General features: G+C 18.5%; 4 protein-coding genes across 7 annotated transcripts; 2 read left to right on the top strand and 2 right to left on the bottom strand.

Moving 5' to 3' along the window:
- Nucleotides 1-853: 853 nt before the first annotated feature.
- LOC108002116 (multifunctional methyltransferase subunit TRM112-like protein) lies at nucleotides 854-2,116 on the top strand. Its single transcript, XM_017063595.3, has 3 exons — nucleotides 854-995; nucleotides 1,249-1,350; nucleotides 1,652-2,116. Exons 1-3 carry the CDS (start codon nucleotides 918-920, stop codon nucleotides 1,844-1,846), a joined length of 375 nt encoding a protein of 124 aa, XP_016919084.1. The 5' UTR covers nucleotides 854-917; the 3' UTR covers nucleotides 1,847-2,116.
- A 156-nt stretch (nucleotides 2,117-2,272) lies between these two features.
- On the bottom strand, nucleotides 2,273-11,580 carry LOC108002117 (uncharacterized). 3 transcript variants are annotated; one of them, XM_062087045.1, is made up of 12 exons: nucleotides 11,440-11,580; nucleotides 10,085-10,198; nucleotides 9,500-9,644; nucleotides 9,155-9,274; nucleotides 8,676-8,875; nucleotides 8,159-8,368; nucleotides 6,636-6,801; nucleotides 6,372-6,441; nucleotides 5,907-6,066; nucleotides 5,622-5,759; nucleotides 5,374-5,487; nucleotides 2,273-5,225 (listed from the first exon to the last, which is right to left on the bottom strand). In XM_062087045.1, the coding sequence occupies exons 2-12, from the start codon at nucleotides 10,156-10,158 to the stop codon at nucleotides 5,003-5,005; spliced, it is 1,620 nt and encodes a 539-aa protein (XP_061943029.1). In that variant the 5' UTR covers nucleotides 10,159-10,198; nucleotides 11,440-11,580; the 3' UTR covers nucleotides 2,273-5,002. The 3 variants fall into 3 exon arrangements, with proteins under 3 accessions (XP_061943029.1, XP_061943031.1, XP_061943030.1); XM_062087047.1 differs by lacking the exon at nucleotides 8,159-8,368; XM_062087046.1 differs by lacking the exon at nucleotides 9,155-9,274.
- A 1,974-nt stretch (nucleotides 11,581-13,554) lies between these two features.
- LOC108002178 (exocyst complex component 1) lies at nucleotides 13,555-17,984 on the top strand. Of its 2 annotated transcripts, none has more exons than XM_017063703.3 (11): nucleotides 13,555-14,393; nucleotides 14,623-14,777; nucleotides 14,854-15,081; nucleotides 15,299-15,535; nucleotides 15,639-15,879; nucleotides 15,983-16,200; nucleotides 16,283-16,473; nucleotides 16,550-16,917; nucleotides 16,990-17,135; nucleotides 17,225-17,419; nucleotides 17,505-17,984. In XM_017063703.3, the coding sequence occupies exons 1-11, from the start codon at nucleotides 13,946-13,948 to the stop codon at nucleotides 17,655-17,657; spliced, it is 2,580 nt and encodes an 859-aa protein (XP_016919192.1). In that variant the 5' UTR covers nucleotides 13,555-13,945; the 3' UTR covers nucleotides 17,658-17,984. The 2 variants fall into 2 exon arrangements, with proteins under 2 accessions (XP_016919192.1, XP_016919193.1); XM_017063704.3 differs by having other exon boundaries at nucleotides 13,566-14,393; nucleotides 15,329-15,535.
- Nucleotides 17,985-18,039: 55 nt separating this feature from the next.
- Nucleotides 18,040-19,001, bottom strand: LOC133667797 (uncharacterized). Its single transcript, XM_062087048.1, has 3 exons — nucleotides 18,767-19,001; nucleotides 18,304-18,473; nucleotides 18,040-18,206 (listed from the first exon to the last, which is right to left on the bottom strand). The coding sequence occupies exons 1-3, from the start codon at nucleotides 18,810-18,812 to the stop codon at nucleotides 18,138-18,140; spliced, it is 285 nt and encodes a 94-aa protein (XP_061943032.1). The 5' UTR covers nucleotides 18,813-19,001; the 3' UTR covers nucleotides 18,040-18,137.
- Nucleotides 19,002-19,232: the final 231 nt, after the last annotated feature.

Genomic DNA, 19,232 nt, shown 5'->3' with positions numbered 1-19,232 from the left:
GTAGCATTTTTTGATAATTATCACATAAGCATCATAAATTTATTAAAAATACATATTATTATGAATAAAAAGAAAATCTATAATATTTAATTATTAATATTTATTAGATATATTTTTAAATGCTTGTAGAAGAATTAGAAATTGAAAAATCAAAATATACTTGTTCTAGGTTATACAAGTTTTTAATTATTTTTCGAGTAAGTTGGTGATGTGTCAAAATATGACTGGCAGATAATAGTAGAAATATATTTAAATATAATACAAAAAGAGATAAACAGGCAAGAATAACAGCTGATTGCGTATTTTTATCAAGGCCAGATGATGTGGCTAGTGTCAGTTTGCTGTTTAAACTATTTTCCACTTCGGACTATGATATATACGTATCGGTTACTCCATATGTTTTGTAATTTATCATACTTTTGTATCGAATAAAATTTTTTCGAATAAAATAAAATTAATTCGATATAATTATTTTATGTTTGAGAGAACCTAATAAAATATAATAGATTATTCCCAAATAATATAATAATATTTTTCCTAAGAAACTAACCTCTCAAAGAAAAATGCAATTAAATAGAAGAAATCACGTGATCCTGTCAGATAATTTATCACAATAAATATCAAATTTAAATTTTTATAATCAATTTTTTTTATTTAAAAATTTAATTGAATTTTTATTTTATCCTATTTTTTTATTTTAGATATAACACAATTAAAATATTAAAATAATTATGAAAATATCATTTTCATAATAAAATATTAGTCACATTGAATTGCGTCTTGAAATTGGAACGTGCATAAGTGAGGAAAAGCCGGCATTAAGGATATCGTGTAATGAACTTATAATATAAAACTTTAATCATAATTTTTTCGAATTATTTCAATTAACAAAATAATTAAATAGTACAACAAAAAAAATGAAGCTTTTAACGCATAATATGTTAACTTCAAAATGCTTAAAAGGTGTAACTGTTGGATATCCCCTTGGAATTGTTGTAAGTTTTACATATATATATATATAAATATATATTATATGTATATATATAATATATAATATATATATAATATATATTATATATATAATTTTGAGGTTAATTTAAATTAAAATTAAATAAAATATTTTAACATGTTTATGTTAAAAATCGCATGTAACATACTATTTATAATACATTTTGTTTTATATAATATTCAATTCAATTTAAAAGTTCTTTAATAAAGAAAGTATTACATTTTTATATAAAATTGTAGGCAAAAGATATTAAAGTCTCAGAAGTAGATTTCAATTCAGAATTTATTGCAAGAATAATTCCAAAACTTGATTGGGCTACACTTTGGAAAGCTGCAGAAAGTGTAAGTTTTTGTATTTACTTATAATATATATAATGAAAGATTATTGTTAAAATTTTTAACATATAAAATAATTTAAAAATTATGAAATATTTTAAAGTTTTTATTAAATGTTAAATATATGAAAATTTGTTTTAAATATGAAATAATTTTTCTGTAATTACTTAGTATTATATGAAAGGATCATGACTTAAATTTAAAATAATTCATTTTTTTTTCTTTTTCAATATAAAAATATGAGACTATTATCAAAGTATATTTATCTTTTTTTAAATATAAACAATAATATTATATATCAATACAGATAGGACATGTTGGAGAATTACCACAAACTCTGATTCAAGATTTTGAAACAAATGAGGAATTTTTAAAAAAAGTTCATCATGTATTACTTGAAGTTGAAATCATTAATGGAGATCTATTATGCCCGGAATCTGGTAGAAAATTTCCAATCAATGATGGTATACCAAATATGCTTTTAAATGAAGATGAAGTTTAATAATTAATATTACAATAATATTAATAAATGTTACAATAATATTACATAATATTACATAAATTATTACATAAATTAGACACTATCTTTATATTTTTTTTTTACCAATGATAAATATTTATATGTTGTATATAAAATGTTTCTTTCTTTTTTAAAATATACATAGTTTAATTTTATATCTTTGTTATTGTAATTAGTACAAAATAATGTAACATAAAAACAATAATTTAAAAACAACTATAAAAAAATAAATAAATATATATTAAATTAAAATTATATTGGATTTTTTAATATATATATACAGATTTATTAGTAATTACATTATATCACTTAATATTTTATAGAATAAAATAGCACACAATTATATAAATAGCATTATTATATTATTATATACACATAAAAGAATTATAAATAAATTATTACACAAAATTGGTTATAGATATCTTTATTGTACAGATATGTGTAAATACAATGTATTATATTATTGCAATATTTCATATATAATATTTGTATGTATGTAATATTTATATTTTTTTAATTATGAATTATTTTAATTCATTTTAAAATGTATTAATTGTTTAGTTTAAATTATCTAGGACAAAATTCTTAAAGCTAAATATGATTTTAATATAATTATAGCGAACTATATTAAACACAAAAAATAATTCTGAAAATACCTGAATATATAGTTTTTTCATGAGTTTACATTGCATAAAGTCTATTAAAAATAGTTTTGTTTCTGCAAATAAAATAACATATACAACACGAGAAAAATTGCATGGAACTTGAAATCTTAATTGTGAAATAGAGCAACTTCATTAATATATAACATCATTTTTTTGCATATATAGCAAATATCTTATGCATTAATACAACAAAATCCATACTAGATTAACAAATCTCATATGATAAAATACATTTATTATTTTAGGGATAAATTTTACTAACATTTATTGCATACAACCTTCTATTTAATTCATTTCTATGTAATTTAAAATAATGAAAGATATTTTACTTTTCATTTTCTATTTCATATTAATATTTTATAATATGAATTTATTGGATGGAAGAATTCAAAGAAATAAATTTGGCATTTTATATTATTGACTAATAATTACTTCACAATACATAATTAATTCACAATACATAAGTTTGAATACACAGAATACAATATCTACCTAATTGCATTTGAGAGAATGTCTTTCATATTGAAATATTAAATTACAATAATTATCTAATCGAAGAATTAATTTGTCTTATTTTTCAATATATGTATCAATACTCAAAATATAGTTAAAATAGATTATTTTATCCCTCCTAATTTCTCCAAGTCAAAAAGCTATAAAAATAGCCCTAATGTTTCACCACAGCCCATCTCTTATTAATTTTTATTCACATATTAAATTTTCTCAAAGGCAGGATTATTTTAAATTAAGCTATGAAAATACTTTTGTACATTTATTTAACTATAGCATATATAAAGTTTCTTCGTTTATCATTAAAAATCCTATTTTGGTTATAGCCTATCATATGTAATAATTATTTTGAAATTGCATTTTGGATATGCAATTTATATTTTATATCTATTGTATATTGTAATATGATTTAGAACATATAGCATATAAAACTAATAATTTTTCAAATATTTGTCACACAATTAAATTTTATTATATTTTAAATTATCTCAAATATGTTATAATACTGAATATATTAGTTGTGATACTAAAAACTAGGTCCTTTGGCAATTTATGATTTTTTACAAATAGAATTTAACTATTAGAATGATAAAAATTTTATAATCTTAAGAATTTTAATATGATAATATAACATAGATTAAAGATTTCTAAATTATTTTTTATATTTGTTTATTAAAAGGAATTTAATATTCTTTTACTTTTTATATATTATTTTAACAAAAATATAATAATATATAAATGAAATATAATATAAATTTCATTAATAAATAATAAAATTTTTTTTCTATTTTTATAAATTAAGAATTTAGGAGTTAAAAATTAATTTTTTAAGTTTATTTTTTAATTTTTTAAATTATTGCAAAGAAAAAAGAATATATGAATATATGAATAATTAATGATATATGAATTATATTAGAAAAAATTTTTTTAATTTATATTTCATTCTTTAAGATTTCAATAATTTTAATTTTTTAAAAATAAAATTCTTATTTAAATTTACTGAAATCAATCAATGTAATATATTATAATAAATTTTAAACTAAAATTAATATTATAATAAATATTTATAATATTTATAATAAAAATTTATAATATTATATTAAAATAATATTATAAAATATTTTATTTACTATAATTAGTTACTACTATTACAAATATTAAATAAGTTTCATGTTATATTTGAATATATGTTATATTTGTTATATTGAAATTATTAGAAACTTTGTTTATATTTTCAAAAAAGTTGACTTACAATTTTATGTTTACATATAATTAAATAATTTAATATTAAAAGTTTTTTTAAATTATCTTTTGAATATTTCGAAATTTGGTCATATTTAAAAATTTTTGTTTATATACATGTTAAAATGCACAAGATATGTCAAAAATGGAAGCATCATGATTTTTTCCAAATTGATAATATATAATACTAGAATGATAATTATATACTTTTTTAAATTATTAAAAACATGTATATCTAAATAAATTTTTGAACACTCATTTAAATATTCTTTTATCTTTTTTTTTATCTTGTAGATAATATTCATTCTTGGTATATAATAAAATTAATTAATATCTCATAATGAATATAAAACAATTATTAAAATGTAACAAACTAAAACAAAATTAACAAAATAAATATTTATGTAATTTTATAAAAAAATATATACAATAAACATTTAATAAATGAATTTGAATTTAATTATAATATTAACAGTAATTGTTTATTTAAATTAATATTACTGGAAATTTTTTTAAAAAATTAAAAATTAAATATTTTGATTAAATAATTTATAAATAATTAATTTTCAATTATATACTTACTTATTTATAACTATAAATCTATATAATTTATATAAAATTATTAAATAAAAAAATTAATTTATACAAAACTGAAATATACTAAATTAACAAATATTAATTAACAAATATAAAAATTGACAAAAAAGCAGTTACACATATTTCATTTACCACGACTTTCTGTGTTCGAAATATTTCTTTGAGAATAAATAGATCCTTGAGTTAATTCCCTCAATGGGCCTTTTCTCAATTCTGGATTAGGTCCTTTGGCAACATAACGATTTCCAAAAACCAAACTTGCATCATGTCCATTAGCTATTGTTTTATTGTATATTTCTTTACCTAATAAATTCGGATCTGGTCCTGACCAGGGTGCGTAATCAGGTCTAAAAAATTTAAAATGATTTTATTTATTATTTATTTAAATCATATAATAATTATAATCATATCATAATTATAATCATATTATATAAAAAATATAAATTTATTATAATTTATTAATTATTAATATTAGAAAAAAAATATTTAACTTACAAAAGTAAATCATTATTAGCTCCTTTTGGTAAATCAGGATTTGGTCCAACTGATTTTGTCAAATATGGAGATTTGTATTCATTATCTTCTGTTGTACTGGTTCCTCGAGAAACTCTAAAAATATTATTGAATATTATATTTTTATAATGAATATTATATTAAATATAATATTAAATATTATATTAAATATAATTATTTTAAAAAAGAAAATCATAAATATGGCAAAATATAATAGAATTTCGCCTTACTTTGGTATTTCTATTTTATTTTTAGATCGTTTAGATTTTTCCGAATCTGCATCTTTAACTATTTTTTTAATTGGTGATATAGTTAATTTTACGGCTTCAGTTATTGGTGGACTATCTTTTCTTTCATCACTTTTACTACTGTAATGTTATATATTTTTATTTAGATAAAAGATTTATATGAAATATAAAATAATTGAAATATTGTTTAATTAGAAAAAAAGTTTTTTTAAAATTTTCATTATATGTATAAAAAAATATGAATTTCTTTACTTAGATATATATTACCTTTGACTACTTGATGTACATAAAGGTCTTGTAGCTTCTTCTGTAACCATGATGTCTAATATATGTATTGCTCTTTCTTCATCATAATCAACACTATCCATAGCGAGCATTATTACTCTTTCTGGCACTGATTTATATTTTTCCACTAATCGCATTTTCACTAATAAATCATAATTTAGAAAAATTAAAATATTGATATTAATAGTTTAATTCTTTGTGATCCGAATCATATTTGATGTTTTATCCTAAATTTATATTTTTAAGTTAAATTACTTTTAAAATTTAATTCATAATTTAATTATATTCTCATATTTTATACCCAATAACTCATCAACATTGATATTTTTATAAAACTAAATTATAATATAAAAAATACATTAACAATAAAATAAGATTTTCACATGGAACTAAAAAGAATTAAAATATTGATATTATTAACATTATTAAAATATTAAATATATTTACTTTTATTTTTTTCTTCTAAACTTTTCATACGTGGTGGTGGAGTAGGTGCAATTTGTTGTTCTTTTTTTATCTGAAAAAATATGTGAATATCTATAATATTATAAAATATTTATAAAATAAAATATATTAATATTATAAATGTAAAAAAAATATAAATATATAATTATAAATTATAAAATATATAATATACAATTATAAAAAAATATTAATTTTTTATATTATGTACAATATTAATTAAATACATAAAAAGATTTAATACATTACTTGTTCCTCTTCCTTTTTTCGTAATGATTTAGGAGCTATGGGATTTCGTTTTTCATAACCCAAATCAATTAATTTTTCAGAAGCTTTTTGAACATTGTTATCACTTTGTTCTAAAATATCAAGCAACATAGTTTCTTCTACTTTTGGAAATACATTTTTCAGGTACCTGCAATATAGTATTTTAGTATGTAATATTTATTAAAACTATTTTGTAATACACATGATATAAATATAAACAGTCTACAATAAAGAATGAATATTGTGAATTTACTTATAAATTAAAAAATAATAATAAAAATGATTATTAAAAAAAAATGTACAAATTAAAATAATATTCATTTAGTGATTAGTAACTAAAAATTACATAAATTATAAAAATTGTATACACATATAATTGATAATTTCATAATTTGCATAAAAATATTATTTTGATTTTTTTAAAATTAGTATGAGTGAAATCAATTCTAAAAAAATAAAATTATATATTTCAACTACAACCTCAAATATAATATTTCAAATTATAATATAACGTGCATATATTATCATGCTTTAAATCGCATTTTGTTCAATAAATGAGTTTTATAGTATTATATTAATATTTTTTTTCATTTTGTTTAAATAATATAAAAATATAAAAATAATTGAAACTTATATTATTATTATTTTTCTTAATTTATATATATACATACATACATATATATATATATATATATATATATTACTGAATATTTTTAAAAAACTCATTTATTATTATGAAATTTTTATTATAACAAACAAATAACATAAAAAGAAAATATGAATTTTTATTATAATTATTAAAAATTAAATAAAAAATGCGTTGATGATATGAAACCAACCTATCTATGATCTGTGTGAATTTTATACTATCCAACATATGGTGTATTATAAACCAGGGAGAAACTGAAATGAAAAATGAATTCAAAATAACATTATATATAAAAAAATTAAATATAAATTATAATAAGAAAAAACGAAACATATAAATTATTCAATAATTTAAAAAAAATTACTAAAAAATTATTGGTTTTTTAATATCATTCTTTAAAAAACTACTCAAAATACCGATTTATCTACATAAGATATAAATTTTTGTAACATATTACTATCATTACTTAGTCAAACATTTTGCATTCTCACATTTATTAATTGCAATATTATCACTTATAAAATTATACTTAACAAATTTTAACACATTGCAGATAAATTTATAATTTGTAATTCTAATTTTGACTTATTAATAAATTATACAGGATAAAAATTGAATTTGATTATAAGTGAGAAATATTTGTATAAATAGTCTGCAATGTGTATTAACACATGCTATCACTACACAGCACTGTATATACTTATGTACGGAAAATACATCAGATATTCAAAATAAAGTAATATGTATAATGTTTTATTTTGCTATCTGATATATTTCTTTGCAACTATCACAAGATACAATATCAACATCTAGCATCCATATCTGGTGAAATTTAAATTATTAATATAGGAAAAACCTAAGTTTCATTTTTGGGGAGTTAGGAGCTGGCCGAGCCCCACGAGGTGGACTCAATGTTAAAGCTGCATGTATAGCATGTGGTGGTAATCGCCATCTTGGTATTGCATAGTTAGAATGCACTCCCACAGGTGTGCATGGTCCTGGCGCACAAAGAGGATTCTTTTCCACTTGTAAAGCGCTGACAACCAAAGCTGCTCTGTTATGGTATCTGAAAGATATCAGCTACCACCTTAGCACTCTAATTGTTATAGTGCTAATGAAACTCAATAAAAAAAACTAATATATATACATATCAGAAATACATATCAGAAATATAACTAAATATACCAAAAATATGTATATTAATATAATTCAAATTTAAGGATATAAAAATTTATATTAATGAAAGTAAAAGAAGTTAACCAAAATTTTTTAATAATTTGTTAATAATGATATATGATAATATAAGGATTTAAATGTATATTATAATTTATACATATACAAATATATATATATATATATATATATTTACTTACTTTTTTAAAAGAAGTCGAATATGAGTATCAGAAACTGTTGGAAACATTGCATTGATTTTAGCAACTTGCAATTCAGAATCTGAATTTTGTGTTAAACATGTTTCCATATTTTTTATTGGTGTTGAAGATCCTAATGTCATATCTCCAAGCCTATTTGTCATTGCACTAACTGATTTTAGAGATAATGGAGTTTTTAGATCCTACATAAATTATTTATATTAAGTATTGTTAAATATTTTATATTTAATATTAAAATATATAAAATAACATATTTAATAATAGATAATAAAATTAATATAAAAATATTTAACATAAAAGTTTCATATGAAATAATATTATTTATCATTAATTATTTATTTTTATATTGATAATTTATAATATAAGAATAATTAATTGATCAAAATTTAATTTGATTTTAAGTTAAATATCAAAATATCAAATAATATGTAATAATGCATATAAATTATCAAGTTACCTACCTGCAAACTAGGGGGTAAAAATGCAAGTTGTGGATTATGATAAGGAGACGGTGTAGGATAGATTTGAGGAGCTCTATGAGCTCCTGCATAACCTAAATGTCCACCTCCGTTTCCTCCAGTCTATTTAGTTATACATATTATATTTTATCCAAATGCCGCATGTGCATATGATAAGAATACATATATTGGCAGTGCAATTAAAATTTTAATACATACATGAGTATAATTTTAAAAACTCATATTTTTTCACATATAAAAACATATATGTTCATTATATATTAAATCATTATATGATGATTTAATAAATCTAATATATTTTATATATAATAGAAATTATCTACTAACCTGCATAGGTATATCTTGAGAAGTAATAGTTGTAGCAGAACTCAGTGCCATTGAATTTTGTGATTGTATATACTGAGAATACTGCCAATATCTTACTCTTGGATCTTCCCATGTTGTTGTACGATTAAAATGATTTATAAAATATCTGTAAATATTTTATATGTATTTATATATTAACTAATAATTAAATAATTATTATGTCATGTTATTATACTATTTATCATGTAATAATTTGATCATAATTATTAATATATTATTATATCGCAATAAAGTAAAAATATTAATGAAGAGTAATTATGTAATTATATATATAATAATTACACAATATATAATTACATAATACTATTTATATATATTATATATTATATAATTACATAACAATTATATAATAATTATATAATTATATAATATTATAAGTTATATTCTTTTTATTAATTTATATTTAACAAATAGTTAAATGACGAAACAGAACATGATAATTGCGTAATATTAGCTATTTATAATAAATAAATAATTTCATTAACATTTGTTTCTTCTAACATCAAATAATAAAATAACATAAATTTTTATAACAAATGTACATACGGACGACCACTTCGAATATCATATCTGCATTCCCAACCAGGTGGCAATTGACTTCTGTCACTTTCTTCAGCCATCTTTACGTATTTTGATAACTTGAAGTAAATTCTTCCGCACCTATTATTGCGTATTTATTATTATAGTTAGAGTTGATTTTAATTATATGAGAATACAAATAAATTAATCAAAATTGATTATTATATATAATATTATATTACATAATATTATAACATACTTTACCAATCATTAAACAAAAATTTGAAATATTATTAATTCTAAATATATTTATATGTATTAATATATTATTTGACACTGAATAATTAAAATTTATTCTACATTATATATTTAGATAATATTTAATAATATTTTAATAATATAACTAATTTTTAATTTAATAAGATTTAAATAATTTTCACTCTTCAAATATATATATAATTATTATTAACATTCATTTTATGTATAAAATATTAATTTAAACAAATAGAATTATTTTGTAAAATTTAAATATATATATAATTATTAATATAATTATTAATATAATTAATTATTAATATGATTATTAATATATATAAAATTTAAATATATAATTTAAATTAAATTTTAATTTTTCATATTGATTTATTTTATTAGATTTTATTAATTCTTACATCATTTACATTTTATTTAAAGAACAATAAGTTATACAATAAAAAATTTCTTTAATAATAGAAATATTTTAAAAAATATTAAATTATTATTTCATATAATTATATAACATTTTTTTACATTGAATATAATAAAAATTACACAATTATTTAAGTTTGATATTTATTACATATATATATTTTTTGGATATTTTATTAAATAATAAATATTGCAATTTGTTCTTTAAAAATAATTAAATTTCTAATATTGTCTAAAATAAATATCTATTTTTAATGTCATATATTGAATATCATTTCTTTTTCTTCAGTATAAAATCATTATACATATTATATATCATTCCTAGACCAATAATACTAAGTGCTGTAGCCTGAGCTGCAACTCTTAATTGTACTAAATATATAGAAGGATTTACTGTTTTTGTTTTCCAATTATATACACCTATTCCACATATAATAGATAAACCTGTTAAACCTATAAGAAAAATCTTATTTATTTTCATAAAATAATATTAAATTTGAAAAATTTAATCAGATTATTTATATTTTAATTATATTATAATGAAAAATAAAATAATTATTATTAAAAAATATTGATTTTTATTATTTTTAATATATGTTTCTCTTTATATTTTTAATTTATTAATTATAAATAAATAAATATAAATAAAACGAAATTATAAATAAACTATAAGGAAATAATAATTAAAAACATACCAGCTACAGCAAATGGAGATCGTTTTACTAATGCATATAATTTTTCTGTTACAGACTTTTCATTCTCTAATGTTTGTCTAAGAGCTTCTTCTGGAATTTCCATTGATTTTGTTTGTTTCCAAATATTTTCATCCATTGTTTACCTATGTAATATTATTTATAAATTTAATAAAAAAAAATAATGCACATATATGTATATAAGATATATATTATATATTATATTATACATTATATATAATCATATATATTTATCTATTTTATATATATATATATATTAGCATAAGCATAATATATATATATATATATAATATAATAATATATAAATATATATAATGTTTTTAAAATGATATTAGTAAAATGGTTTTGAGAATAATATTTTTAAAATATATATATAGTTTATTTATATGTACATATAATATTATTAAATAGTAATTAATTAATATAAATTTAATAATAATTTATAATATAAATACAGACATATAGTATATATGATACAATAAAAAATAAAACTTAAATTAATAAAAAATAATATATATAATACAATGTTTAATAAAAAATAAAAAATTATTAAAAATTACTTATATTACATATTTATATTCATTCAATTAAATATTTTATTTTAAATTTAAAAAAATTTTTTTAAGAACAAAAACATTATACTATACAAGTTACAATAATTCTTTTAATGATAATTAATTTTGCATTTTATCATGTTTTATATATAAATTTTATATTGAAATATATATTTTTTAAATTTCTATTACAAAACATTCTATTATTATAAAATATGTATATTCGTTCGCCTATACATATACATATTTAAAACAAAGCAGACGAAAGTGATAATAAACAGAACAGTTTCACTTTATCTATAACTCTATCTAATCATTTTCAATTGCTTTTATAAAAATTTAATACACAAATACTATGATCATATTTAAAATGATTAAAAATAAGAATTTTATTTCATAATAACTTTAAATTAATATTTACTTTATATTAATAATAAATAAAATTTATATTAATGTTTAAAAATATATGTAAAAAATGATATATTATTTATAGTGTATATCCTAGTGTGTATATATCTTTTTTATTCTTAAAAAATTGAATAAAATCATTTTGATAGATATATCATTATATTTTACATAAAAATTAAATTCATTTAATTATAAATTATGATTATATTTTATAATTTTTATAAAAAATAATATTTATCAAATATATAAATTTCGTCTTAAATTTATCACTTATTTATATATGAAATAAAGATTTTATTATTATTATTTAAAAATATATTCACAAATAATTTATAACATAAATTTCTCACCGTTCTACACTTACGACTGTCATAACGCAACTGCACTTATTTCATGTATGAATATCCTACCAGACTCTGAATTATTATATACAATGTGTGATCTTAAATAAAGCATTTACGTAGATACATTATAAATACATTATAAAATCACTAATAAATTTCTATTATGATTGACATTAATTATATAATGATTATTTTTTATTAGATTAATATTTATAATTAATTTATATAATATTTATAATTAATTTATATAATTTAAATAATTTTTTTTATTTATAATTTTTATAATTTTTTAGTAATTATTTATTTTTATAATTTATTAATTTTTAATTAAAACCGGATTTGTATTTTATAGATTAATTTAATGTTTAAAGAGATTTTTATACAAAATTTAAACCTTTTAATTTTGATTTTATTTTAATTTTTGATTTTGATTTAATTTTGATTTATATATTATTATATATTTATATATTAAATAATTAATTATAAAGTTTTAAAATTATTTGTAATTTTTGTAAAAATTGTTTTATTAAAAACTTAAGTTCAATGATATAATCAATATATAATAATATTATATTAATATTAATATTATATTCATATAATCAATATATACTCAAATTCAAATTTAATAAACATAATATATTTATAAATTTGTTTTTATTTTTTCTTTAATTATTTTATGCTTATGCTAATATATAAAATTATAATATATTTTTTATTAATTAACAATAAAATAAAGATCATATATTAAAATTTTTTTATATACGGATTTATATAAGTATATTTATGTAAGTTATATATATATATATCTATATAATACTTATATCAGTAAAACAAGAATTTGTCAGATTTTATTTTACAGAATTTTAACAAGTTGAATAAACTGTGATTAATATTATGATTTGAAATGAAATTATATTCTTCTATAAATTTATAATAAATTATAAAATTAAGAAATATGTATCTAAAATTAGTATACTAGTAGTATACTAGTATACTAACCTGTTAACTATCATATTATGAAAGTATTTAAAAAATATTAAAATTATATAATTTTACAAAATTATTCATAATTTATTATTAAGGTTTTTTACTTACTTTAAAGTTAATAAATTTACATATATTGTTATTATTTTAAAATAACATCTTTTATATTTTATACAAAACATAAAACTAATCATAATTATGGCTGCAATAAGACATACATTACAAAGAGAAGTATTTACACCTAGCGATGAAAAATTATTAAGTATATGTTATGTAAGCAAGGCATATAAAAAAAAGAAGATGAGTTTTTTATGTTTAACTACAACTACAGATTCACCAGCATCTTTACTTTTATATCAAGTAAAAAAAAATGACAAAAATGTATTTAAGAAAAAACAATCTTGGCTTTTAAGCGATATTCAAATTGTGGATGGTGTAAAAAATGATTCTATGGATATAGAGTTACATATTGATAAAGTATATAAATGGTCAGTGACAACAGCACAAGAACGAAGAACATTTATAAGTAATTTATATACTTATTCATGTAATTTAGCTCAAAGACCACAATTTAGAAATATTCCCAAAGAATGGCTCATAGATCCTAGTTCATTAAAAGAAAGTGATAGTATCACTTTCACACCAGGTAAAAATAATATTTTTCTTTTTTAATATTATAAATATTATTATATATATATATATACATTATAATATATATTATATATTATATATATTATAATATATTATAATATAATATTATATATATACATATTTTTTAATCAATTTATTTGTGTTACAAAAAATTTGCATTTTTTTATGATTATATATATATAATAATAATAATTTTAATTAATTTAATATTGCAATATTTTTAGAACTATTAACATCCCCAATTTCATCTGATTATCAACCTATTACTGAAAAAGAAGCTGCTGATTTAGAACAAATGATGGAAGATTGTGAATATGCAGTTTCTAATGCTGAACTTTTTATGGAAACTCTTTCCAAAGATCTTTCAATTCTTGATGGGGTAAAATTTTAGTTTTAATAATTCTCAATAATCCATTACATATTTTATTCAAAATCTTTTCTATTAATGAATATAGGAAAATGTGCAATCAGTTTTGGCATCAGAAGCTCGTGTAACTCAATTAATGAATAGTATAGAAGTAGCAATAACTGAAGCTTCTGTTGTTGAAGCTCGTCTGGCTGCTTATGATGAGGCTCTTGGTAGGATTAGAGAAGTTATGGCACGTGTAGGTCAAAAAAATCAAGCTATTCATACAGCTAATAGTAATGCACGACTTTTATTAGATCAATTAAACACAGTAATTGTAAGTAATTTTCATAAAATTTATAATTTAATTATTTTATTCTAAAAAATTAACTAATATATAATAGTTATATTAATTTTAACATTAAAAAATTTAACATATACATATTAAAATAATATATATAGTAAATATATTTTTTAATTTTTATATTATATGTAAAAAATTTTAATTTTATAATAATTTTAATTCTAATTCTTTTATAAAATAATTTTATAAGTCACAATTAGATATTTCATCAACTCATCAGCATATTTTGAGTGAAGCTGAGCTTCCAGGAGAAAAAGATGTACTTAGCCAAGCAGGTGCTGTTCTTTTAAAAGCAATAACAGCTCCTCTACCACCAGGACTTGATAAATTAAGTGCAGTAACAGAACAAAAGAGACGACTTGATAAACTTAGAATAAAATTTTCTGTGATTGTAGCTAGACATCTAAATAATCTCTTTATACATTTGGTATATATATATATATATATTTATATGAATAAGATAGATTCAATTATTATATATGAATAATAGATTAAAGTATCAATAGGATTAAATTATAATATTTTTATAGGGTAATGATATTGGAGATATGTCAACATCAATGACTGATTTAATTCTTCCAACACATCAAGCAGTTCATTATGAACTTGAACCATATACAGAATTAATGCAATTATTAAGAGCATTAGATAATAAAGCTTTTGTACAATTAACTAAAGTTTATACAGATACAATGAGTAAACTATATAAAAGGGATTTGAAAAGATTTTTTGAGGAAGCAAGAAATAAGCTTATTTATAAACGTTTTCAAGGTATATATTATATATTTTTCTCTTTTCTATTATTATTATATTTTAAATTTTTATATTATAATATTATAAATACTAATTTTTAACAAAAAAATACTTTTTTAAGCAAATACATCAAAATCTAGTGGTCAAAAAGTAGAAGATTTATTGAATCCTGCACCTATTTGTTTATTAAGTGGTGAAATATGGGCACCTGTAGGAGAAGGAAATCTTTTAGATTCAGTTCTTGATTGTATGCTTTCTCAAATGCAACCAGTTTGTCTTGCAGAACAAGCTTTTTGCATTTCTTTTTTACAATTAGATTCTGTTCTTTCTCCATCAAAAGTGTGTAAATTATTTTAGTAGAAACTTATTAAAATATTTAAAAATTAATTACATCTACTTATGTTTTATCTAAATATTCTAGAGTAGTGAAATGGAAGAAACAGATAATGTTAGCAATGGGGCTGCAAGTCCAGGATCAGTGACTTCTACAGCAAGTAAAAAATTAGAAAGACAAGTAAATGAAGAAGTACGTGCAACAATGGCAGCTATATTTCCATCATTAGAAAGTGAATTAAATAATTTTATTGCCTTTTTGGATAAAATAGATAGTTTGTAAGTTTTTACAAATTTTGATTTTTAATTTTTTTTAAATTTATTTAAAGAAAACAACTAATGAAAAAATTTTTAGTTGGTGTATGTATGTCTTAGTACGTTTATCACAACATGTTATGTCAGCACAAGATATTGGTTCATTTTTATCTATGACATTTGCTTCTGCTCTAATTCAAGTTAAAAGAGCTTTTGATAAATTCATGCAAACACAATTACAATCAATTCTTTGTGATACTAAAGTTAATCGTAGAAATAAATGTGGTATATTACCATACGTAGAAAATTTTGAATCATTTGCACGAACAGCAGAAAAAATTTTTAAAAATTCAGATAGAAAAGTTGATCTTGAGAAATGGTATACTAAATTAGTAAATACAATGTTTGATGCTATTGTTATCCATAGCAGGGAACATCATAAAACTCCACAGGAAGTTATTAAAATGGGTGAGGTTAAATATATATTAATTTTAGTTTTTAATTATTCAGTAATTAAATATTGTATTATGTTATTTTTAGAAAATTTTCATCATTTATATGATCTTTTATCACAATTAAAAATATCTGTTCTTGATCATGAACGAAAGGAAGCTAAACAAAAATATCAGGATGCTTTACGGGCATATGTTACACAATATTTTGGAAGACCTTTGGAAAAACTTAATGTCTCTAATTTAGATTTTTTTAAATTTATTTTACATTTTTACATTTATAATTTCTTTTTATCATTATAATATATAACATGTATTTGCAGTTATTTTTTGAAGGCGTGCAAGCAAAAGTTGGTGCTGGAGTTAAAGAATCTGAAGTTAGTTATCAAATGGCCTTTAGTAAGCAAGAACTTAGACGTGTTGTAAAAGAATATCCCGCCCGAGAAGTTAAAAAAGGTTTAGAAAATTTATATAGAAAAGTTGAAAAACATTTGTGTGAAGAAGAAAATTTATTACAAGTAATTTTAAAATATATATATGTTATATATGTTAATATTTTTCTTTTTCTGTACTTAATTATTTATTATATATTTATTTATTTAGGTCGTTTGGCGTGAAATGCAAGGTGAATTCATTGCACAATATATTTACATAGAAGAATTAATTCAAAGATGCTATCCAGATAGTATGGTAACTCTTGAATTTACCATACAAGATATTTTAGAATTTTTTTCAGAAATAGCTAGATCTCACTAAAAAATTTGATAATTTAAAAATTGTGAAATAAACAATTATATCTATTAGATTTAAATAACATATTAACGGAATAATAATTTTTTTTATAAATAAAAATGTAAATATTTAATTTTTATATCATTTAAACTTTTGTTAAATTTGAATCTTTTTGATAAATAAGGACATAATGAACTTATTTATTCATGAAATTTAATTCAAATATTTTGTTTTTTATTTTTTAATAATTTTTCAATATTTTTCAAAATACATTAAAATAATTTTAAGTTATACAATTTTAAATACAAAAATTTAAACAAAATAAAATATATATTTTAAATCGTCAAAAAACATTTCCCTTTTTCTTTTTGTGTGTATATATATAATATATATAATAAAAATTAAATATATTATAAATAGAAATATTTTATTATTTTTACAATAAGATAATTATACAATAATTATATTTGCTATATATGCTATAATACTATATTTGAATTCATTTTATTCAGAATCTTTATTTTTTGGAGTTGGTGGAAGAAAGTTAAGCCAAAGTACACCAGTTATTCTACCCTAAAAATTAAAATATGAATATTTTATACATTTTAAAATTAAAATATATAAATAAATATAATTTAATCAAATTTAAAAAACTTATATTAATATATACATATGCTATAGTTGCAACAAGTATAACAACACCAGCTACAAATTGTATATTATATTTAGTTCGAGCTTTAGCATTTGCTTCCTTCCATGAACCACATGGTACAAGCACTTCATCCATAGATGGTGGTTTAACATTATCAGGAACTTTATTACCATGATAAGATCGCACACCTTTAATATTAAAAAATTATTTTAAAACTTTTACAAATAAAAAGTATAAGTATATATTAGTATAAGTAATTTTTATAAGTAAAAATGTTTTTTGTAAAATTATAATTTTAATTAAAAGTATTAATAAATTGAATCAAATAATAAAAATATGTATATATAAATTAGACTTTATAATTGTTTATTATATATTTTTAAAAATATCAAATAGAAGAAATTAATATTATGTAAGTTTCTTTAATGATAAATTATTTAAAATATAAATATTATGTTATATAATAATATTATTGACTTACTATTTCTTGCGTTTCGAGTAATTGATTGGAAAAGATGTCGTAACATTTTTATTTTTTATTATTTAACTTTTGATGCTTAATACGTAGATTTTTGGATAGTATTAAAGAGAAGGTTGATGAAATAAAACGTTCAATACTTATCGCGCATGCGATTGTTATTAACATACAATAGCTAGATAGAAAAATCACTTGATAATTCTGTTTCATAGAATCATAAACGAAGAACAAAATAGATGTAACATTTAATGCATTTTTTATCCCATACTTCGATAGGACATTAAGATTCCTTTTCAATTTTATATTTTAAATTATATTAGATAATTCTCAACGATTTGATTCAGATTGCAATATTGATAATGATTGAAATTGAAAATAAATTTCAATAAATAAGAAATAAAAAAAATATTTTGTTATATGATTATATTTACATAAATTATTATATTATACTATATTATATTACTATATT

This window comes from Apis cerana, linkage group LG1 (genome assembly GCF_029169275.1).
Source record: "Apis cerana isolate GH-2021 linkage group LG1, AcerK_1.0, whole genome shotgun sequence".
Taxonomy (NCBI): Eukaryota; Metazoa; Arthropoda; class Insecta; order Hymenoptera; family Apidae; genus Apis; species Apis cerana.
Note: the sequence above shows the minus strand (reverse complement) of the source record. Positions and strands in the feature narration are given on the sequence as shown.

Excerpts from the sequence above, each read along its gene's own strand:
- LOC108002116 (XM_017063595.3), top strand. The coding sequence starts at position 918 with ATGAAGCTTTTAACGCATAATATGTTAACTTCAAAATGCTTAAAAGGT. Across the intron at positions 996-1,248 it reads GATATCCCCTTGGAATTGTT|GCAAAAGATATTAAAGTCTC; the intron begins GTAAGTTTTACA and ends ATAAAATTGTAG. Across the intron at positions 1,351-1,651 it reads TTTGGAAAGCTGCAGAAAGT|ATAGGACATGTTGGAGAATT; the intron begins GTAAGTTTTTGT and ends ATATCAATACAG.
- LOC108002117 (XM_062087045.1), bottom strand. The coding sequence starts at position 10,158 with ATGGCTGAAGAAAGTGACAGAAGTCAATTGCCACCTGGTTGGGAATGC. Across the intron at positions 9,275-9,499 it reads CTCAAGATATACCTATGCAG|ACTGGAGGAAACGGAGGTGG; the intron begins GTTAGTAGATAA and ends ATAACTAAATAG. Across the intron at positions 5,226-5,373 it reads GCTAATAATGATTTACTTTT|ACCTGATTACGCACCCTGGT; the intron begins GTAAGTTAAATA and ends TAAATTTTTTAG.
- LOC108002178 (XM_017063703.3), top strand. The coding sequence starts at position 13,946 with ATGGCTGCAATAAGACATACATTACAAAGAGAAGTATTTACACCTAGC. Across the intron at positions 15,082-15,298 it reads ATCAATTAAACACAGTAATT|TCACAATTAGATATTTCATC; the intron begins GTAAGTAATTTT and ends TAATTTTATAAG. Across the intron at positions 16,918-16,989 it reads ACAGGAAGTTATTAAAATGG|AAAATTTTCATCATTTATAT; the intron begins GTGAGGTTAAAT and ends TGTTATTTTTAG.
- LOC133667797 (XM_062087048.1), bottom strand. The coding sequence starts at position 18,812 with ATGTTACGACATCTTTTCCAATCAATTACTCGAAACGCAAGAAATA. Across the intron at positions 18,474-18,766 it reads TACTCGAAACGCAAGAAATA|GTGTGCGATCTTATCATGGT; the intron begins GTAAGTCAATAA and ends TTAATATTAAAG. Across the intron at positions 18,207-18,303 it reads TTGTTGCAACTATAGCATAT|GGTAGAATAACTGGTGTACT; the intron begins GTATATATTAAT and ends TTTAATTTTTAG.